The sequence below is a fragment of the Pseudochaenichthys georgianus genome, chromosome 4 (genome assembly GCF_902827115.2).
Source record: "Pseudochaenichthys georgianus chromosome 4, fPseGeo1.2, whole genome shotgun sequence".
NCBI classification, from domain to species: Eukaryota; Metazoa; Chordata; class Actinopteri; order Perciformes; family Channichthyidae; genus Pseudochaenichthys; species Pseudochaenichthys georgianus.
Genome location: NC_047506.1, coordinates 25,203,665 through 25,225,656, shown reverse-complemented (window position 1 = coordinate 25,225,656; position 21,992 = coordinate 25,203,665). Strand labels below are relative to the sequence as shown.

The following is a 21,992-nucleotide window of genomic DNA, read 5'->3' as shown; positions in this document are numbered from 1 at the left end:
TTACCTTGTATTGTTTTGCATGCTTCAATGCAACAGTTTTCATTCAATTTCAGCTTCACAAGAGGCTACACTTCAATCAACAAAGTTATTTATTGTTCAATGTTTAGAAAGCTTGGACTCAGCATTTCCTTTTCCAGTGCAGCACCAATGCTTTTTACTCACCCAGCTAGGATCCGCAGCATTTTTAAAACGTCTCACCTCTCTCAGCTCACCACGGGCCAGTTGGATTATAAAGGAATCTAAGGATGATTCTTTTACTTTTATTAGAAACAAGCAGCTGTTGGTTTTCCTTAACTCCAACAGCTGCCCATGTGGGACTTCTGTGCTGAAAAACAACACTTTTTCCCCATACGTCTGCCTATTATAAACCAAATAGCAAAGTGGGCAGAAGTAGCAAGCCTTACTTTGTAAAGTACAGTCCACAGGTTTAATTTATCTGAATAGCAGCCTACTTCAGGACGAGTTGCTGAGACAAGAATACTAATCACCAAGTTCCTTCCACTCATAAATTGCAAATTCTGTGTGCATATGTTGCTAGATCCACAGTCCGAGATAAGAAAGGATAAGACGTGACAGCAATTACCAACAGCACTCAGCTGCTAATGAGGTCAACGTTCTAACACCATAAACAACTCTCTATCAAATGTCTTATCTTAATCCTTACTATGACCTTAAATTAACCCATTGTGCTTTTCACCTAAAACCCAAATGCAATCCTTTTAAGTTCTTTTATTTTGATCTCCAACATTTTTGAGGAACATACAAATTCACACTCTTTCCTCTCACCTATGAATAGCTGGCTGTTGAGCTGCAGATGAATGTGTCCGTCAGCTGGAGCTTCCTGTGTGGGGGCAGGAAACCCGTCCAAACGCAATGATGCTTCCTTCACATTTCGCTCTGCTCGCACGCTGTGCCACCGGTTGTCGTTCAGCGGCACGCTCGCCTTCACTCGCACTTCCAGCGGCCCGTTTCCCACGTCAAAGGAGAAGACGACCTCTGAGGCAGCTGGAGAAGGAAGGCAGTGGTCGGAACATTAGATCAGAGAAAGTAGGAGAAAGAAAACACGTAAAAGCGTGAGACGGTTGAACACAGAAGCATTTGGATGCCTGGGTGACTGTCACACCAGCATAGTGTGTTTGACTTGTTCCCGCCAAATTCTGACGAGCTGATTATCAAACCTTTCCTGACACTTTGAGATAATTGTGTCCTCTGAAGAGCGAGACATTGCAAATCCCTTATCTCCTTTTCAGACACGTCGTTGCTCTATCATGCACAGAGAGAAACACACTTTACACAACTCGGCACAGGACTGTGTGTAATGATGTTGACACTGTTTGTCATTTTAAGTACGTTTTGTTTAACATTATATCATTGGTGATTAATAATAAAACCGAGTGTCTATTTGCACCCGGTTGAAAATAGACACACGGCAGCTATTCGGCTATTTACACCCACCCCAAAAAAAAACCTGTGCTGATGGAAATTACTGTTTTTAAAAGCACATATTTTAAAAGTGCCTTTTTATTGAGTCTATTTGTTTGTTTGTGGGTTCAACTTAAAGCCACACAAGGGTGGGGCATGAAATCGTTTGTATATTGTAAATAAATGTGTAATTGTGTCTTTCAGAATGCTGAAGCCCTGCTAAAAGACGCAGATCCTGCCAGCGTCCAGCAGGACATGAAGAGCCTCAGGGGGTACATATTAAATAGACTGATTAGGGCATAATTACATAATTATCATCAGATCAAAGGGGCGTTCAAAGGGGCGTTGGGGAACTCCTGTTCGAAACCCGCTCCCGCCCCACTGCGTCAGGCCGTTGTGTCCTTGGGCAAGACACTTCACCCGAATTTGCTCCTGTGGGTATTGTCCACAGTACATGAGCATTACATGTATGTAATGCGTATTTGTAAAGCGCTTTGAGAGTCATTGATAAAGCGCTATAATAAATATAAGGATTATTATTATTATTATTATAATTACATAATTGATTTTTTAGTCACTGTTTACTGTTGTGCTATTTAATAAATATACTAAAATTCATCACGTCTCATAACTTCTTTCCGACTGTTGTGGCAGATTAATTAACCCCCTTTCATCAGGGGAGTCTGTGGGACAAGTATTACCTTACAGCCATGTTCACAATATAGCATAGGTGATTGTTGTCCCTGATGTTCAGGTAACCTTACCAAGCAATTGTAGAAAGAGCAAGAAGAGATGCATACAGTACAACACACGGGTGTATATAGCTACAGTGCTTAAAGGTCCCATGTCATGGCCATTTCTACTCATCATAATTCCATTGTTGAGGTATACCAAAATAGATTCATATTGTGCAATTTTCCAAAATCACATTGGTTTCTCATACAGCATCTCTGTATCGTATGTATATTCACTCTGTCCTAAACGGCTTGTTGGAGACAAGCTCCCTATGAGCCCAGTGGCCGTCTGCGAGACAGCGAGACAGAGCGAAACCCAGCCCGAACACACACCCGCAGCCTGGCTGGGAGTTTGTGTGTATGCTCACACACCGACTCACAGCCTCGCCGCGTCCCGCCGTCTCAGGGAGGAGAAATCGGCGGAGCTGCAGCTGAGAAAAGATTGAGTGTGTGTGTGGACCAATCTGCGGACTCGTTAATCCAAGAATAAAATTGAAAAGGAAATCTCCAACGAGGCGTTCTGGGGCAGCATAGACACTTGTTTTCTGTGTTAGAGTTGTACTCGCTACAGGGTGTACTTTGAGGGTTTGTGACTTTACAGACCGTTTACATGCATAACAACCTTCATAACACACAAGGGGATGGGTAATAACCGGAAAAGCATGACATGGGACCTTTAAGATAAGCTGTGCCTTTATACATCCACCATAGGGGAATTACAATTTGATGCAGCAGCACAAGGGAATGAAGTTATCAAAGAAACATTTCCATAACTACTATCCAAAACAGTATCTAATATGTAGCCCGGGTGCAAATAACATTGTTAGCTACGGACCCCGGGTGTAAATAGCACTGTTAGCTACGGACACCCGGGTGTAAATAGCATTGATAACTATGAACACCCGGGTGCAAATAACATTTTTACGGACACCAGGGTGAAAATAGTATCTGCCGTAATAAGAAGAAATGTCCACACTGAAGATATTCAAACAATATTTAAGATTCAGTATTTTCTTTCTCTCATTTTTCTGATATTCTAAATAAAGAGTGTAAAATCAAGCCAACCAATGAGGAAGAGACTAAAGCAGAAGTATTCTTTACTGTTAATTGTTGGTAACCAGGTAGGCGAGTTAGCAAGAGTTTAACCATTTTTATTTGTTTAAAATATCTTACCAAACTTTTAAAAAATAAGCTTTAGGATTTTTTTTTTTTTTTAAAGAAATTCAATTTGGTTTTGAACCAAATTAAAGTTGCTGTAAGAACACGGCAGATTCAGATACACAATTGGGACTTCCTGTCACTTTGTTCATTGCAAAAGCATTTTCCCCCGCTTCAGACTGTGCCACCTTTCAATGAACCCAATAGACCATCGTGTTCCTCAACCATAATTTGTTGGCCTCAGTGTGAAGTGACTTCCCGCCTGTCCATCTGCTAGCAGGATCGACAGACGGCCGGACACAGAGCTGAGATTATTCAGAGTTCAGCCCAATTCAGAAATGAAAGTCTGCAGCTACAGACTCACATCTGTTAGTTCTGTGTGTAAGTGACTGAAGTCTCGGCACCAGTCATAAATCATAGTTGCGTTACATCAACCGTATCAGAAGCTATTACCTTCATCAGTCCAGCTCCTTTTCTACTGATGGCACTTTCAGTTGGTTGGTGCACCAATTTGGTCCATACTGCTATATCTAAATCCCTAAACAGATAAATGCATTTAATAGCGTTCTTGGCCTGAATATCTGCTGGCTACGCTGAAACCCCAGAAATAGTGGCTGAAGCTAAGTTGTTTCAGACCGATAGTCAACAGGTTCTTAGATTATAAATATCTTAACAAACCTTGGACAAATTGCTAAAAATATATCAATAAATCATAACGACTATAGGGATGCCCTTCCCTCTAGCGCCGCCAGCAGCCTGACATTTGAGATTTCCATTTATACATCTCAACAACTACTGCACAGATTCGATTTTAGATAACTTTGGTTTGCCTAAACTTTTATTTGTATTCTTTCACAAAGTACCTCAACATTGTCCGTAAGTGCACTACTTACTGTAAGTTGTATGTACTTTACTTCCTAACAGAGACTTTGTAGATAAATGCCCAGAAAGACGTACGTTGCGTAGCGTCAGGAGAATATATTGTTGTCATCTGGAGGAAACAAATCCCTTCCTTGTTAAGATATGTGCTGCTGACAGTGTGCCATCCCAGCGGGACTGAGACTCCAGACATAATGTAGGTTAGCATGCTGTAGTCATTAATCTTCACAGCTCTATCAGGTTAAAAAACGTAACCTATAATAAAGAGAGGTGAGCTGAAGGCCACGTGGAGTACGCTCATCCATCATTACACTGCCAGCATGCCTCTGCTCCACATCTAGGGGTGAAGTTAGCAGAGTGGTGGCTCTCACATCATCATCCCTCATGGAGGATGCTGACAGAGAAGGAAAAGCAGTACTGCTGTGGGATCACGTAACAATTTGATACAAAAATCCAGAGGGATAACTACATTCCCTGGCCTAGCTCCAGTCGTGTTAACAGCAGTAATAATGATACAGTCATCCCGACTTCAGCTGTCATAATAAAGGCAGTTTAGTGAGATAAGAGATGCGCTTTACTGTAACAATGCTGGGGTTCGGGTTAGGGTTACCATTTGTCCTGTGTGTGTGTGTGTGTGAGTAAGGATGTACTGTATTAAAGAGAGATTAAGCTTTACTTTTCCACAAGTCACCTGTCGAATGTAACCAATACGGTAACATTTGTTTCTTAGACTTCACCTTCTTCATTCTTCTACTTACAATGAACACACTCACAAACAAAACATCTGTATCCGCAGCAGAATAATTAACGATTCAGAACCCAAAGTATAAGCTTTTTCTGCAGGATATAATTTAAGAGAAAAAAAAACTGCTACAAATAAAAAGTTGTTTTATTTTTAAATATTTTTCTTGGAATTGGTAAGATTGAGGGAAAGATCATGGCTTTTATTGTTTACAAAAACATCTTGTCCTTTGAAAAACATAATTCTGAAGGTTAGAGAAACTTTCTCATGTATCACAGTTTTCGCCAAAAAACTCCTTAAAATGACTTTAACATGACTACTGTATGTTTTTGATTCATGTCGTCCTCTTCCACTACCAAATATTTACAACAAACCCAAACATTTTTATATTAAAAAGGCAGAACGTTGTTTAGTTGTCACTTACAGCTGAGTTCGATCCGGATGAAGTCCTTGATGCCCAGATTTTCCAGAAAGACCCCAGAGGAGGATGTTGTTTTAAACAGGAAGGAGATGTCTGCATTCAGCTCTTCATGGAGAGTGGGAAAGTGAAGGTAAGATGTCTCCTTGTCGAAAAACGCAGCGTTCCAGAAGTTCTCTGAAACACAAACAAAGTGCTTGAATACTCCATATGCTTTCAGATTTTTCCTAATATAAAAAGGATGAAAAACGTTATTATTCAGCATCGTGGATAAATCACTCTGGAATCAAAGCTTAATATGAGGAATCTCATTATGATGGCTCTTTAATGAAAATCGTGTAGTAAACAAATGCACCAACTGTTCCGCTAAGTAGCCGAGAACCAAGGAAAAGCTCCAGCTACACTTTCTCATTATGTTGATTTATCTGGCATGGCATACATTTATTCATCAATTTACTCATTAAACTCAAATCTAAAATTAGAAGCAATTAAAACACGATAACAAGTATATCACTTAAATTAGTTTATTAAATAGCTTTTCATTAGAAGTTGTTATTAAAGAGCATAAGGGGAGTCATATTTTAGGTGCTGTAATGCTAATTAGATGGAGTAATTCGCTGCAGTCTATGTTTCATTGGGGAAATTAAATGGCAGGGTGATGTTAGGATACCAGGTTTTCCTTTGGTTTAGTTTACTGCATACAGAATCTAAATTATAAAAAATATATGAAAACACCATTAAAAAAACACTCAATATGTGCACGTACAAATTATCCAATTAGTGTGGAGAATGACAGGTTTCAACAGCATTTAAAGTTATTACCAGCAACTGAAAAGGACTTACTGTCTCCATGACAACGAAGGGGGCCCACCCTGTAGGCAGCCTCTGACCCGGGCCGCCGGACGTCACCCAGCACCAGTGACCTGACCGGGAGGGTCTCCTTATGGGTGAGCAGACCTGAGTCATTAGCCCTGTGTGATGAGGAGGAGGAAGAGGAGAAGAGACATGTAAGAGGAGGATGAGGGGGCGTGTGGTGCAGTGGGTTGTGAGTTGGTGTTCGGATCAGGGGGTCACAGGTTCAAACCCCACTGCAGTCAGTATGTTATTGTGTCCCTGGGTAAGACACTTCACCCCAAATTGCTCCTGTCGGGATTGCCCACAGTATTGAGTATGTAAGTCGCTTTGGATAAAAGCGTCTAACAAGTGACATGTAATGTAATGAAGAACAAGGAGGGCGACAAAAGGGAGTGAAAGGAGGAGAGGATAGATAAGAGGAAATAGAATATGTAGGAGGACAAGAAGAAGAAGAAGAAGAGGGAGAGGAAAATAAAGACAAACAACAGGAGCAGAAGAAAGAAGTAAAAGGGTGCAGAGAATAAATAAGAACCAAAGATGATACAGGAAGCAGTAGAGGAAATGAAAGTAAAAAGAAGGAAAAGGAGAAGGGACAAAATAAAAGAAGTAGAAGTAACAAGAAAATGTAAAAGAAGGGGGAAAGAATATAACGACGGAGAGGAGCAAAAGGAAAGGGACAGAGAAGCAGAAGACGTGGAGGAGGTTATTAGTGATAAGAATGGGAGAATGACGTTGAAAAGAATACGAATTTATATTAATAATTATTAATGCTGTCAACATTATCGCGTTAACGGCGGTAATTCATTTTTTGAATTAATTGCGTTAAAATATTTAACGCATTTAACGCATGTGCAGAATGGCCCGCCCCATACAGTACATCCCACCAGTGGCAACGCCAGGGTATGGCTGGGGTAGGCTACACCCATACCAAGAAATGGCTTAGCCCCACCATGAAAAATGATGTTAAATTAAGCAAAATAAAGTCCGCCAAGATTAATTTCAGCAGCCACTTGTCTGGACATACCGAAGACCAGAAACGGTTTTGAAAACTTTTGTCACGTAGTGATCGTCTTCTCAATAGAACATCTTTGATAATGTCTTCTGGCCAATCAGAATCAAGATAACGGCGTGGTGTTGTCCCGACCGAGAATACTTTTGCTGTAGTAGGTGCACATAACTGGTACGCAGGTCCGCATGCGCGGCAACAATCTGAAATGCTTACCGTCAGTTGTGTCACAAAGCGCATTTCACTTTCATTTATCTTTCCATTCCCACAACAATATACATAAAGAAATGGCATATTTTGGACATAGTTCGAATGGTGATTAATCATGATTAATTCATTTTTAAGCTGTGATTAATCTGATTAAAAATTGTAATCGTTTGACAGCCCTAATAATTATACTATATATTAATATAGACATATTCCCTGTTGGCGCTGGAGCTCCCGGTGTGTTTCTTGATTTCTTGTCTTTTTCTTTCTACTGCAAATATGTTTATATTTTAAAGTTTGCTGTTTGCTGTTTTTGAATGCCTAAATACACTACTGCTACTGTAACACAATCATTTCCCAATTTGGGATAATTAAAGTATCTGTATCAATCATAAAAAAATGACAGAAAATGCTTAAAGAATTCAGACTACACATGACATGCCAGAACAAATGACTATAACTTCACTTCTAAAAAGGGGTAAATTATTAATTTATTTTCTCAAAGCAATGATAAACCTGTGAGTTGGATGTAGAAAAGTTAGAATCAATAGATGTTTTTTATTTTAAAGTAAATTCAGATTGAACATAGTAAAAAAAAATGAAATATAGGTTCCGTCCAAAAAAAACCCCATTACTTATAGTGAAAACCACCCTTGAATGATGGGATAGTAGACTAAAAGCTTTAGGAATCCAAACTACAACATTAAATAAGTACCCTGTATCAAGATTGATGCAAAACAAAACAAGTGAAATTGAGGTTTAGAAAAAAAAAACACCTCTGGTTTTTGGGTGGATTTGCCATATCTCTGGAATCCATGGGTCGATTTTGGTGATTGACACCTCTTTTGAACCGATAAAGCCAATAGAATCAAGGGGAAGTTCCTAAATCCATCTAAACATTACCATTGGTGAATGAGAGTGATGCGCAGCCAGCATGCCCAAAACCGGAAGCTGGGTTACAGCTCTCATACACTATATGAAAACTACTCTTATTGACAAAATGTTATGATGGATTATCAGTAATCATTTCAAAGACATTGTATTAGCCTTCAGCAGCGTTTATATGCGTTTTAATGCCATTGAACACAACTTTTGATCAGAAAACAACAAAGGTAAGACGTATTTGCCGTTTTGGCCACGTAAAGTGAAGTTGTGTGTTGCCTTTGCTTGCCTTCGCTGCCGCGGGTTTTGGTAGCACAGTGGTGATACCATTGGAATCTGTGGAATCCCAGCTTTCATATGATATCTTGTTTGTGCAGATCCGATGAAGTATAACATATTGCTACCGTGAGTTATGTGCTAAGTACGTTAGCACTCTTTCGCTTAGTGCTAATGCAGACGCTCGGTATTAGAGTTGTGTTTTGTTTCGGTAAAAATGGTTTAATATCGTCAGTTAGCTGAGTTTCTTCCCATTAAGTGGGTATGACACATTAATAGGTTGTTAAATGTTAAGAAGCCCTGAGACACAGTTTCGTGAATATTGTTGTGTATTGCCCCCGGTGGCGGGGGCATGGAGTTTAACAGGTTAAGGTGCGAGAAAAGGTGGGACATACTGTAATAATTAGCCTCATTTGTTTTTGGAGGTGTATATTGAAATGATGAAAAGCATTTCAGACGTAGGTCGAGTGATTCATCTGCACATGCAGCACCACCTTGCACTTTCTCAGTTATGTTGTGTTTTAAATTCTAGCTGTCAGGTTGATGCTGTAAAATCGTGTGAACAAAGACTGTATTCACACAGCGCTGATGCATTTGATGAGATATTGATTGCAGGGAAAAGTGTTCAAACTAAATTAGCAAAGAACGTTTTTCACAAATATTGGCAGCCAGATAATAGATATAAGGTCCCTGTGGCTATGCAGACAGTAGGATTGGATACAGTATGGGAAGACAGGTCTAACGGCAGAGCAGGATTGGGAAATGTGACCTAAATAGAGAATTGCTAATAGCATGGATAAAAGGATTTTAAATACAGGAATGAATAAAACATAGAGGAATGTTACAATATTTTGGGATTCATCCTTGATGTCTCATGGCTCTTATCTAACAGGAGAGCAGGACAAATTGAGGGTAAAGCAATATATTTGATATTTTTCTCAAAAGAAAATTGAAGTATTATGCTGGTTTCAATAAATCATTGTTTTCATAGAAAACAAGTTTAGTATCATATTCGTTTTTACACTCAAAAATACAATCTGCATTATAAGTTTGTGAAGCTACTCTAAACATGATTTTAACTGAAAAAAAAGACAACAAAGCCTCCAGTATGTTCTTCGGTGCAAAATTGTTTTCTCAGATGTACCAAAACAGATATTGGAAAACACTTGGTGAACCTCACTTTGCTTCATGCTTCATTGTTCTTTGCCTCACATTTTCTTTATAAGAAAACCTTGTTTGTTATCATGAATACTTTATATTATACATTTCCTTCATTAATTTCCTTACATAATATAATGACACCTTATCATGCTATACTAAGTACTTAAAATTGAGAATGAATAGGTCCAACCCTGATGACCCCTATTTGATAGACAGTCATTTCAAAGTGCTTTACTGGATTTGTATGTAATGGATTGTGACTCAGGGACACAATAACATGATAAAGTGCATTACCATTGGTCGTAGTCAGCGTCACAGTTGCAGAAGTGATTTGAATCCAGACAGTTGTCCTGCAGGCCACAGGCACACTGCCGGCTGTTGGGCAGAGCCCCGCCCCAATGCGTCTGGACCTGACCTGGACCCGGACCCCCCACCCACCAGCTGAACGGAGCACCCTCTGAAACACACAAAAATACAAATCATTAATCACATATCATTTATTTTTTTTGGGAACAAAGATGGATTTCACAGTAAACAACACAAAGATAAGACAATGAATCCCACTAACTGTAGAACCAGATACTTGTCACTCATCGATACTTTCAATAACACATTCTATTGTGTTTTCTTTGTCCTTTTTTAAAAAAGAAAGCATTGCAAAACAAGCAACAAACAAGAGCAGCTCATGAATAAGTTGAGGAATAATGGCCTTATGGAGACATATTTTAACTGCTTCAATGTGAGGAGGAGAACATGCACATTTTAAACTTCATTGGTGTTTTAATGAGTTTCTAAACAAATCAAATCAGCAGTTCCCACCACCCTTTCTTGTTCCCTAACATAAAACCCTCAGAGACAGAAACTTGAAATAAAGCTTACTTTATCAACACTTTGTGCCTTTTCGCTGTTGACTTTTAACAACACCCCTCCACCACACAGTTTTTCTATTTCTCAAACACACTCAATACAACAACACAACACAAACAATACCAAGAAAACGTATATATCTCACTGTCCTCGCTAAAATCTCATCTCATCAACTAAGAAACAACCTAAAAAATACCATTTGGTTTATGCCTCAAATAATTTTGTGTCACCAAATTGGTTTGGGTGCAATCTTTTGTTTCTCGGATACTATGCGAGTAGGGACGCACAGTACAGTAAGTCTTACCTGGCATGTTGAGCAGGCGGGACTTCCTACAGTGGTAGGACAGCTCCTGCTCGCAGTGCTCTGATTGGCTGGTGATTGCTGCTAACTGCTCCTCTTCAGAAGCATAGTCAAAGTGTGATACATGTTGGTTTCTCTCCGGGGATGAATGCACTCTGGTCAGTTCGGTGTTATTATGCTGGATCACCATCCATGCCATGTCCTCTGGGGGAGAGACGAAAACAGTTGAGACACAGAGGAAGAGAAAATTCCATAAATACAAAATACATTGAAGCTTTCATGGTATAAAAGGCTCAAACATGAAGAGATTAGGTGAATCAAATTGTGTGCATGTGTGTATTTGTGTGTATCTGTGTGTTACCTGTCATGTTACAGTAGATGAGCTGGGGTTTGATTGGTCCACTACCGTCCACGTCTATGTGATAATGTCCTGATGTGTTGCCTCTGTGTTTGTACGCCTCACATGACTGTTCATATCTCGCTGTGATAGAAAATGCAATAAAAGGATATCACCAATAATAACTTTTTTACAATGGGATTTGTGATGAAACATCGCTGCAATCAACTCCTTAAAACAAGGTTTAACACTACTATCAGTCTACATTACTGGCTTCATCTCATTTGGAGCCTCTAAAAACAAAGAATTAGATATTTAGTGGCAATTTTTACGGTTAGATGTGGCCAACAATGCTCTGCTTCGAGTGGTTAGGGTGGAGAAAGGAGTTGCAAACAGTGTTGGCATCAGAGAATCGGCAGAGTGATGGAGAAAGCTTAGCGTCACATGTTTTATGCAGAGTGTGATCTGATGTTGGAAGTCAGTTAGTAGCCGAGTAGATTACGCATCCATAAGCCAATGTTATCTTGACAACTAAAAGCCAACAAAGAACGTGTTTGACCTCCTGAACAAACACTGCGACAAAAAAAAGTTCATAAAGATAGCATCAAATCCTTCCAATATGAATCTTGAGGAAATCATAATGGTGAATCAATAGTATATTCAGTGAACCTTTAACCTGTACATCACAGGTGAGAGGATTTCAAAAGTTGTCATGATTTTACCAGATCCCAAAAAATTAATAATATTCCACCACAAATGTGAAGATTATCTTGCTTGATTTATCATATGTTCTTGGTTGGATCATCCAACCAAGAACATATTGGATGGCATGACTTTGTTTAACAAATATTTCAGTTTCCTCACTCAACTGAAGTGGAACTTGTGAGGGGGCAAAAACACTCGTGTCATTTGTGCCTACCACCCATTTTGTAACAGTAAAGTTGACTCAACATCCTCAAATGTTGCTGTTAAAAGTATGCAAAGAAATCAGAAAAAACTCAACCCTGATGAGAGCTGCTAGTTCGTTATTCAAACCAAAATAGAATATATTGTGAATGCCTCTTAGATGTAAATTGCTGGTGCTGAGAGAGACACCTCCCTATGGAGGGAACTTGTTAGCCTTTGCAGACCATTTACATGCAAATAAACCTATATGACACAACAGGAAAGGGGAACCCCAAAAAGCACAATAGGGACCCTTTAAAACGGCATTGAGCAACAATAAAAAGTTGTGTGAAAATGTTTTATCCGGCAACAACTGCACTAAATTAGGTGAAATCTGAAATATGGGAATATCTCTGGTTGGATAAGCTTTGCACACACATGCACACTCAGACTAACACACACTCTACAATATACAGTGCTGGGGAAAGAAGTCATAGGAGTACATTTTTTAACAGTGGAAGAACATTTCCCCATTTTTGCTTTTGCTCACGTCAGTCAGATTTTTCCATAGTCAGTTCCTTAAGATAAGATAAGATAAGTTCTCATTCATAACACTCCGTTCGATGTCTCACTATGGGATGCGCCTCATCGCGGAGCAAACAGAAGCATCAATCTCATTACGCCAATCCTGATTGGCTGGTGATCTTGACGTCAGTGTCAGGGGAAATCACCCCCTATAAGTAGCCTGCGCCACGACGCATGCGTCATTCAAACACCTCTTCTCGCTTCAGAGCACATCTCTAATGGTAGCCGGGCTAGCTTAACAGTCCACAGACTGAACCAAAAGCTAATTTCGGTCGACGGGCGTTAGCCGGCTACCCTATTCTGCCTCGCAGAAGAGTATAGTACTAACACACCAGTTAGTATTATAATCAACCTCGCCGTTCTTCCTCTGGAATTAAGGTAAGGTTTTTATTCTCAAGTTAGCAACACACCCGTTGCTAGCTTGTTTTTTTCCCTCACTGCCGACACCACGGTAGCGAGGACGTCTTTTCTTTTCCCTTCCACGAAGGAGGAAAAAGGATTAAAAGGATATTACCACACCAGATAATATTCTTTGAGAAAGAAGACCCACACCGTCCCTTTTCTACGGATTAAAGACAGGTTGGGAACAATTTTTTCTCTCGACGTACCTGTTACGAGCGGGTCCTCTTCACGCCACGCAGTGTATAAGATGGACGCCTCTCTCCCTCACACCAGAGGAGTCAGGAACTCGGAGGCTCGGCTCTGCGGCTGCGGGTTGAAAGTGTCAGGCACAGACTCACACCAGATCTGTTCGTCCTGCCTCGGGCTGGAACACGCCCAGGAGGCCATTGACAACCCCGGCTCGTGCCCGCTTCACCATGAAGAGCCTCCGCCGAAGGTTAGCACAACAAGCTAGCCTGTCGGGACAGGACCCCCTCATGTCCACTGGTTTGCCGGCTGGCAATCAAGACACGGGGGCGTCCGCCGCAGAGATGGCGCCCCTCACTGGGTCGGTCTGGGGCTCATCGACAGCGGCAGCCGCATAACCGGAATCCCGCGCCATATCAGGCCGAGACCCGGTGGCGGCAAGAGACGCGGGAACGGGGCCCCACGCTTTACCAAGCTGGGGCTCCCGGCTGGACCTCACCATGGTTTCACCCGCGGAAGATGTCCTAGAGTTAGACTACATGGAGGACGAAGAGGATACCTCTGAGTTCCTCCTGTCTGACTCGGATGAGCAGGAAGACGACATCTTCATGTCATCGGCTCAGGCTGCAAAGCCGGGAGCGATGGCTGCTCTCCCGGGCGATAGCACACCAGCTTCGCCCTGTCTCAGCATGGACCTGCAGGCCGTGTGTCAGCGCGCTGCGTCCAGGTTAGACATCCCGTGGCCCGAAATGGCCAAGGAGACCTCCAGGTCCCGTTACGAGGGGAAATATTTTTCCCAAACAACGAGGACGAAGAGGCAACTCCTTCCGGTCTTCCTGGAGATGTTGGATGAGGTGTCGGTCTCGTGGAGAGACCGGCCCTTTAGCAACAAGGCCCCAATCCAGGGTGCCTCCTCCCTTGACTGTGACGGTATGGAGAGGCTCGGCCTGCTCCGCATACCGCCTATGGAACCGCTGGTGGCAGCCCACCTCCTACCGAGGATGGGCCCGTCACCAAGCAGGAACCCCACGATGCCAGTAAAAACGGACCGATGCTAACCGCGTACCAAGCGGAGCTCTGTGAGGATCTGTCGAGCAATCCTGGACCGGCCACTCTGGACGAGATAGCCGCGGTCACAGACATTTGTCTCCGTGTCCAACGCTGCGCCGTCCAGGCCACGGGCAAGGTAATGGGGATCATGGTGGTCATTTCATTTCATTTCAAACCTTTATTTATACAGATAAAATCCCATTGAGATCATTGATCTCTTTTCCAAGGGAGACCTGTTCAAGTAGTTCCACATGAAACATAAAAGCATAAACAGAACAACAAAAGGACATCATCCAGCATCATTTACATAATTATCCACATAAACAGGTACCAATAGCTTCTGATTGACTAGCATCCAACCGAGCTTTAAAAACATTTAGTGGCACCAGATTGTTCAGTTTCCATTTAATTTGCAGACTATTCCAAGACAGAGGAGCTGCGCATCTAAAAGCTGTCTTCCCTAAGACAGTCCTAGCAGTTGGCACATTTAATAAAACCACTGCATTCGATCTCAGGCAGTAGCCACTTACAATCCTCCGTGAGATCAGAGAGCAGATATAAGATGGAAGTTTCCCTAGCATGGCTTTGTATATAAAAATGTACCAGTGACTGAGCCTCCGTACAGTTAGTGAAAGCAAACCAGCCCTTGTATACAGGGTGCAGTGATGGGTTAATGCTTTACAGTTTGTCACAAATCTTAGTGCACTGTGATACGCAGCATCTAACTTGACCAGGCAATTGGCAGGTGCATTCATATAGACCAGATCCCCATAGTCCAGCACAGGTAAAAAGGTCACAGTGACTAGCCTTTTCCTGGCCTCAAGCGAAAAACAGGACTTGTTTCTGAAAAAGTACCCTAGCCTAACCCTCAGTTTTTTTTAGCAGGTTATTGACATGAAGTTTAAAAGAGAGACAATCATCAAGCCAGATACCAAGGTATTTGTAACAGGCAACAACTTCAAGTTGTGTTCCTTGCGTAGTTACAATATCTAAAACAGGCTCTGGTGCATTACCTTGGTTTTATCCACATTTAAAAGAAGCTTTAATTCAGAGAACTGAGTCTGAATAGTGTTAAAAACAGCCTGTAATTTAACAACAGCCTCCTTAATGGTGGGACCTGCACCAGGCTTGGAATTTCGTCATTTTAGGGGCAAGGCCATTTGGCCTTCCCGTTCACATTTTTTTTAAGGGCACAAAGGCCACATGACAGGGCACAAAGGCCACATGACAGGGCACAAAGGCCACATGACAGGGCACAAAGGCTGTTTGGTTAAATTACGCTGGTCAATCAACATGACTGAAAAGTGTAGCACTAACGTCAACACCAGTCGTTTTAAAAACGGCTGAACAGCAATAGTGTGTCTTAAACGTATACGTTAAGTTCAGCCATAAACCACATAAGTCAGTCAGGGGTAGACAGTAAGGGTAAAATTGTATTGTCACTGGCCCCACCATTGTAACCACTGGCCCGGAGCATTCGTCCACCAAAAAAAAAATCGACTAATAATGAAGTAAATTAACACATTTGTTGCAATAATTTATGCACTAACTACAACTACTACTACAACTACTACTACTTGTACTACAACATTTTAATCATCAGTTCTTCCTCATTTTCCTCAATTGTTCATATTTGGTTTATTAAAATAATGATATTGTGGTCATTGTTAAAAAATGTCTGCCATTATTATGAGTATTATTATTTGTATAATGCACTTTCTGCCTTCCTGTCATTAGGAGTTAGACATGTAGAGTAGATTAGAACCTTCATTATCCTAAACTGCTGGGACATTTCGCCAATACCTTTATATTGTCTACTCTTCACTTACTTGTCAGCATAGGTCCGCATTGATGTACAGAGCCGACAGAAGACCTTGTTTATACTGGCATCATATTGAGAGGTGCAGTGACGCGTCCTGAAACCAGGAAGTAAGCTGCTGGTTCCCTCCACAAAAAGCAATGGAATTTCTCCACAGGGTTTTGGAAAATAGCTGGAAATAAGGTCTGTGGAAAACAAACCTGTTTGATAAATGCACGTTTTGTTCAGCCGGATAATCTCCACATGTCTACCCTACTTTTATAATTTTCGAATCATAAATCTAATCGATAGATTATAAAAGGGTTTTAGGACGCGGCACTGCAGCCAACTCCCTGTCACTCCTTTAACTCCTCCGGTGACTTTCTTTTATTAGAAGATTGTTTTTTGCACGGCGCTTGGCCGGTTACCGCTCGTATTAAAAACATTTTGGCGAATGGTTAGGTGGCGCGATAGTCTGTAGTGAAGAAGGAGCGCCCTCCCGCTCACGGGAGCCTGCTCGCGCTGTGCTCCGCAGCAAACAGCTGTTTGCTTTCCCCCCCAACAACAACAACCGACTCACGAAACGCTATGTTGTAGCGTTGATAAACGAAACAATTTAACTAAATTGCTAGTCAAAATACCAATACCACAGGACATTTTTTTTTACTTTTGACAGGGGCACAAAGGCCACTTTGGCCGTGAATTGCATTTTTTTTAACAGGGCATCACGGCCAAAGTGCGGGGCAACGACGGCCATGGCCGTCGTTGCCCCGCACAATACATCACCGCACAATACATCACAGTATCATCCGCATAAAAATGTAAAGTAGCTTCATCCACATTATCACCTACGCTGTTAATATTTATGGAGAATAAAAGTGGTCCTAAAACAGAACCTTGTGGTACACCATTAGAAATGTTTAACCACTCAGAAGACAGTCCATCAAAATGAACACATTGGGACCTTTCAGAGAGGTAGTTCACAAACCACCCCACTGCAAGGCTGGATAGGCCAATACTGAGTAGCCTCTGCTTTAAGATGAGATGATCAACGGTGTCAAATGCTTTGGAAAGGTCAATAAACCTTAGATAGAATGACTAACAAAGAACTGCTAATAGAGCACTTATATACTAATAAAGGACTGGCTTATCTAAAGCCAGTTGAGTAGCACTGGCAACTGATTGGCTCTATGAAACCTGATGTACTTATATGATTCTGTTTTCCTCAAGGTTGTGTCTTCCTGGTCGAATGTACTTATTGTCAGTCGCTTTGGATAAAAGCGTCAGCTAAATGCAATGTAATGTAATGTAATAAACAGAGCTGCACAACTCTGCTTATTATCTAAAATACTCGTAATGTCATTCACCACTTTCATTGTGGCAGTGATGGTGCTGTGTTTCTTTCTGAATCCTGACTGATGTTTAGACAGGATGTCATTTGTACATAAAAACTCCTTTACCTGTTCACTCACTAGGCGTTCAAGAACCTTAGCCAGAACTGACAATTTAGAGATTGGCCTATAGTTATTTAAAATAGTTGCCTCCCCTCCTTTCAGTAAAGGCAAGACATAAGCAGACTTCCATACTTTTGGAATTGTATTTGTGCTGAGGGAGAGGTTAAAAAGAGAAGTAAGAGGTGGAGCAATAAAGTCTGCAGCTATCTTTAAAAAGAAAGGTTCTAAGTTGTCCGGGCCAGCCGGTTTCCTAGGATCTAGCTTAGATAAGGCTTCATGAACAACATCAACAGTAAAAGGGGTAAAACTGAAAGGGTTTTCCAGACCACGTTGTTCAGAGTCACAGACTGTGGTGTTTACAGAAGCAGAGTTAGTGACAGAATCAAATAGAGAACCACAGGACACAAAATGCTCATTAAAGCAATTTAGCATAGTAGCCCTGTCCGATATAGGGCCAGATGCTGTGGTAAGGCACGGAGGTAGCTCATTACGGATCTCACCGGTTGATATCGATTTTATTGTTTTCCAAAATGTCCTAGGATTATTTAGGTTTTCTGTGGTAACTGACAAATAGTACTTTGACTTTGCACTTTTGACATTTGAAGTGAAGCTATTCCTTAGCTGCCTAAAACGCAGCCATTCTATCTCTGAGCCTGATTTCCTAGCCTTTGCCCAGGCCTTGTTTCTCTCATGAAGGAGACTAGACAGCTCAGCAGAAAACCAAGGATTGTCTCGTCCCTTTACTCTAAATTTACGCAGGGGTGCATGTCTATCAATGATCTCCATAAAACCAAAATAAAAATAAGACCATGCGGTTTCAACATCAGCACACAGATCGATTTTTCCCCAATCAAAATCAAACAGATCATGCACAAAACCCTGCTCCACAAAATGTTTTATGTCTCTCTTGATGATAATGCGAGGTTTAACCTTTTGGACCTTAGTGTCCCTAATTGTGGCTACAACACAGTGATCGCTAAGATCATTTGCAAATACTCCCACAGAAGAATATTTATGGGGAACATTAGTTAAAATGAGATCAATTAGGGAGGATTTATTAGGGGACTTCATATTTGGGCGAGTAGGACTGTCCACAATCTGAGTAACATTTAAAGAGATACAAAGGTTTTTAAAATCCTCTGACACTGCAGTTAACCAGTCCCAGTTAAAATCTCCAAGTAGCACTATTTCCTTGTAGTCTAGTTGTGATAAAATATTTGCTAGTGAAGACAAGGAGTCTTTGACAGCTGAGGGGGGTCTGTAGCTGCCCACCACCATGACCTGTTGACCCTTTGCCACTTCTATATTTAAGGCTAAAAATTCAAATTGCTTACTGATCGATTTGGAAATTAATGTGGTTACACTGAACTTATTCTTAACATAAATTGCAACGCCACCACCTTTATTAGGCCGGTCGGTACGATACACATTAAAACCATTTAAGGCAATGTCAGAGGCCAAAATAGATTTATTTAGCCATGTTTCTGATAAGACAATGACGTCAGCGTCAGTCGATTTTGCCCAGATACGGACAAAATCTAATTTACCTAACAGACTGCGTACATTCAAGTGGATGAAACCCAACCCAGACCTAGCTTTAAAATCAGCAGGAGTAGCGATCTGACTATTACTACTGGGCGGACCAGGGTTAGGTTGTACATTTCCTGACAGTAATAACAACAAAAAAAACAGGCATCTTTTCCTCTTAAATGACACACATACATTGTCATCTAATTTAGAAACACCGGAAAAGTCTGCGAGAGTGTGATTAGAGCTTAAGAAGCAGTCCTGAAGAACCATCATCGCAGGAAAATAAAAATGACAAACATATTTTGTCGAGCAGATTGACTGTGACAAGGCAACCGGTAATTGTTTGAGCAACACATCCGAACCTTTGCAGGGGATGCCCACTGGTGGTGCAGGAAAGAGCTAGATGGCTCAACCTCACCAACCTCCCAGACCGGGAAAATGAAGATGTGCTTGACATGCCCATCGTTCCCGAGGGGATTTTCGGCTCCGCTCTCGCTTCCATGCAGAGGAAGTGCGAGTCGAAAAAGAAGGAAGACGAGGCCCTCCACCTCCGTCTCCCTCGAAGGGTCCAGCCGCTGCCTTCGCAACAGCGGCCCTTCGCAACAGCGGCCCTTCGCCCAAGCTGCACCGAACCCTGCTAGGTTTAAAGTACCAGGACAGCAGAGGTCGCAGCCCACCCCGAGTCCCCAGCCCAGGCAGGAGACGAGGGCGAGTTGGCCTAGAAAATCTCCGGTTCCGGCTGAAGCCCAGGCGCAGCCAACCCAGAATTTCGGCCAGCAGTCGAGGAAGAAGAAGCAAGCGGCCTGACAGCCCCTCCTTCTCCCCTCTGTGACAGAGCTGGAAGTTCTTTCCCCGGCTCTAAACGTGTCCCTGCCTGCCGCCTCGAGAGATGCCTCAACGTCATCCTCAAGTCCGCATAAAACACATGTCACATATTTCTTGTTTGAATAAACCATTTTCCGCTGACGCATCCAGGCTTCGGCCAAGGGCGCAGCTCAAAAAAATGAAAAGAAAAACAATAAACAGTCCGTTAACTATAAGTCCCCTTCTGAGAGCAGCTACGGCCTCTCTCAAAAGGCGGATAATAAACAGGTCTGTGAAGGCACCACCGCCACGCGTATGCGCAGTGCCGGCTGGGGTCGTGAAGGCTCCACCGTCACGCGCATGCGCAGTGCCGGCTGGGGTCGTGAAGGCTCCACCGTCACGCGCATGCGCAGTGCCGGCTGGGGTCGTGAAGGCTCCACCGTCACGCGCATGCACAGTGCCGGCTAGAGCTGTAAAGGACAGCCCGCCAATTCTTCCCCTTTTGAGAGCAGCTACGGCATCTCTCAAAAGGCGGATTATTGACGGGTCCGTGAAGCCACCGCCACGCGCATGCGCAGTGCCGGCTGGGGCTTTAACGGCACCACCGCCACGCACATGCGCAGTGCCGGCTAGAGCTGTGAAGGCACCTCCGTCACGCGCATGCGCAGTGCCGGCCGGAGCCGTAAGCATGACATCTCAGCTGGCTCTAAGGAGCATACAGCAGGAGATACTCACGACATCTGCCTGGGCTTCTCAAAACAGTTATACTTGATCTGTTTTCACAAACCCAGAGAGAGTCAACCCATATTCTGGAGAGAGAAGTTCTCTCTCTCTCCAAGAAAGAAGGGTTTTATCTATAATGCCCACCGAGCGGAGTCAGATTACGGGGAAAAATGTCCTCGTAAAGCACCCACTCAACATGGGCCTCATAATAAAACTAAACCCTGCGCGCCACGGCGTGCGGAGAGTATTGGTTATTATGTAATGCGTAGTGGCACTACACCCGACTTTTCTAGTGCGGGACGCGCCTACGGGTGCTGTCCTTTCACGGAAGGTGGTCACCACGGACGCAGGTCAGACAGGCTGATAGGGGATTTACGAAGGTCGCCCGGTGGGAGGTCCCTAGAGCAGAGACCTCCAGCGGGCACACGTAAACTACCCGGAGCTTTTAGCGGTGTTCCCCACCCTAAAACGCTTCCTGCCTTCTCTCAGAGGACACCATGTCCTCGTGAGGACATACAACACGATATCGTGTATGAACCGCCAGGGGAGGTTGCATTGTCTCCAGTCACACACACTGGCACACAAACTGATCCCTTGGAGCGGCAGACGTCTCCTCTCTCTGAGAGCGACACAGGTACCGGGAGTTATGCACCTCGGGACAGAATTACTGTCCAGAGGTGCACCACTCTATGCAGACTGGACTCCTCATCCAAGGATCGGGAGTCCGCTGTGGGTGCGTTACGGCGGAGCCGCGTTAAGTCTGTTCGCAAAAGGAGAAAATGCTCAATGACAGCTGTTCTCTTTAATGCACGATTTAAACGCACTGTTAGGCGGGGACACACTCGTACACGATCGACCTCCGGGTCCTCTGTGCGTGTTCCCACCCCTGGCTCTGTTACCCCCAACTCTGGCCAGAGTGAAGGAGCAACGCCACACACTTACTCTGATGTTTCCGCCCTAGCCCGCAATGTACGGGCTGGCGGAGATATATCAGCTGTTGTGCGGGCAGCCATGGCAGCCCCCACCACGCAGGGACAGATTGTCTCAGGCGGGGGGGGGGGGCGATCCTTTACCCACGCCCAGAGTGCGGGGCACTATGGGCCTGACCCGTGAGTGGTACAATCTGAATACAGTGGGACTCCCTCAGAAGGTGATAAACACTATTCAGAGTGCGAGAGCTTCCTCCACCAGGTCTCTTTACGACTGTAAGTGGAGGGTGTTTGAGGAGTGGTGCCTTCAAGAAGGACACATCTCTTTTCAATGTCCTGTCGGGGTGATTTTATCATTTCTACAGGACTTGATCGATAAATACAGAGCTTTTTCCACGATC

The 21,992-nt window shown here is 42.9% G+C and overlaps 1 protein-coding gene across 1 annotated transcript in view; it reads right to left on the bottom strand.

Moving 5' to 3' along the window:
- Positions 1 to 21,992, bottom strand: part of LOC117445922 (contactin-associated protein-like 4) — a 188,271-nt gene that overhangs the window by 14,421 nt on the left and 151,858 nt on the right. Inside the window, exons 12-17 of the mRNA XM_034081867.1 lie at positions 11,270 to 11,389; positions 10,912 to 11,112; positions 10,035 to 10,197; positions 6,197 to 6,324; positions 5,360 to 5,530; positions 787 to 1,005 (exon numbers count right to left, since the gene is read on the bottom strand). Coding sequence (XP_033937758.1) covers positions 787 to 1,005; positions 5,360 to 5,530; positions 6,197 to 6,324; positions 10,035 to 10,197; positions 10,912 to 11,112; positions 11,270 to 11,389 — 1,002 coding nt within the window. The remainder of the gene's footprint in view (positions 1 to 786; positions 1,006 to 5,359; positions 5,531 to 6,196; positions 6,325 to 10,034; positions 10,198 to 10,911; positions 11,113 to 11,269; positions 11,390 to 21,992) is intronic.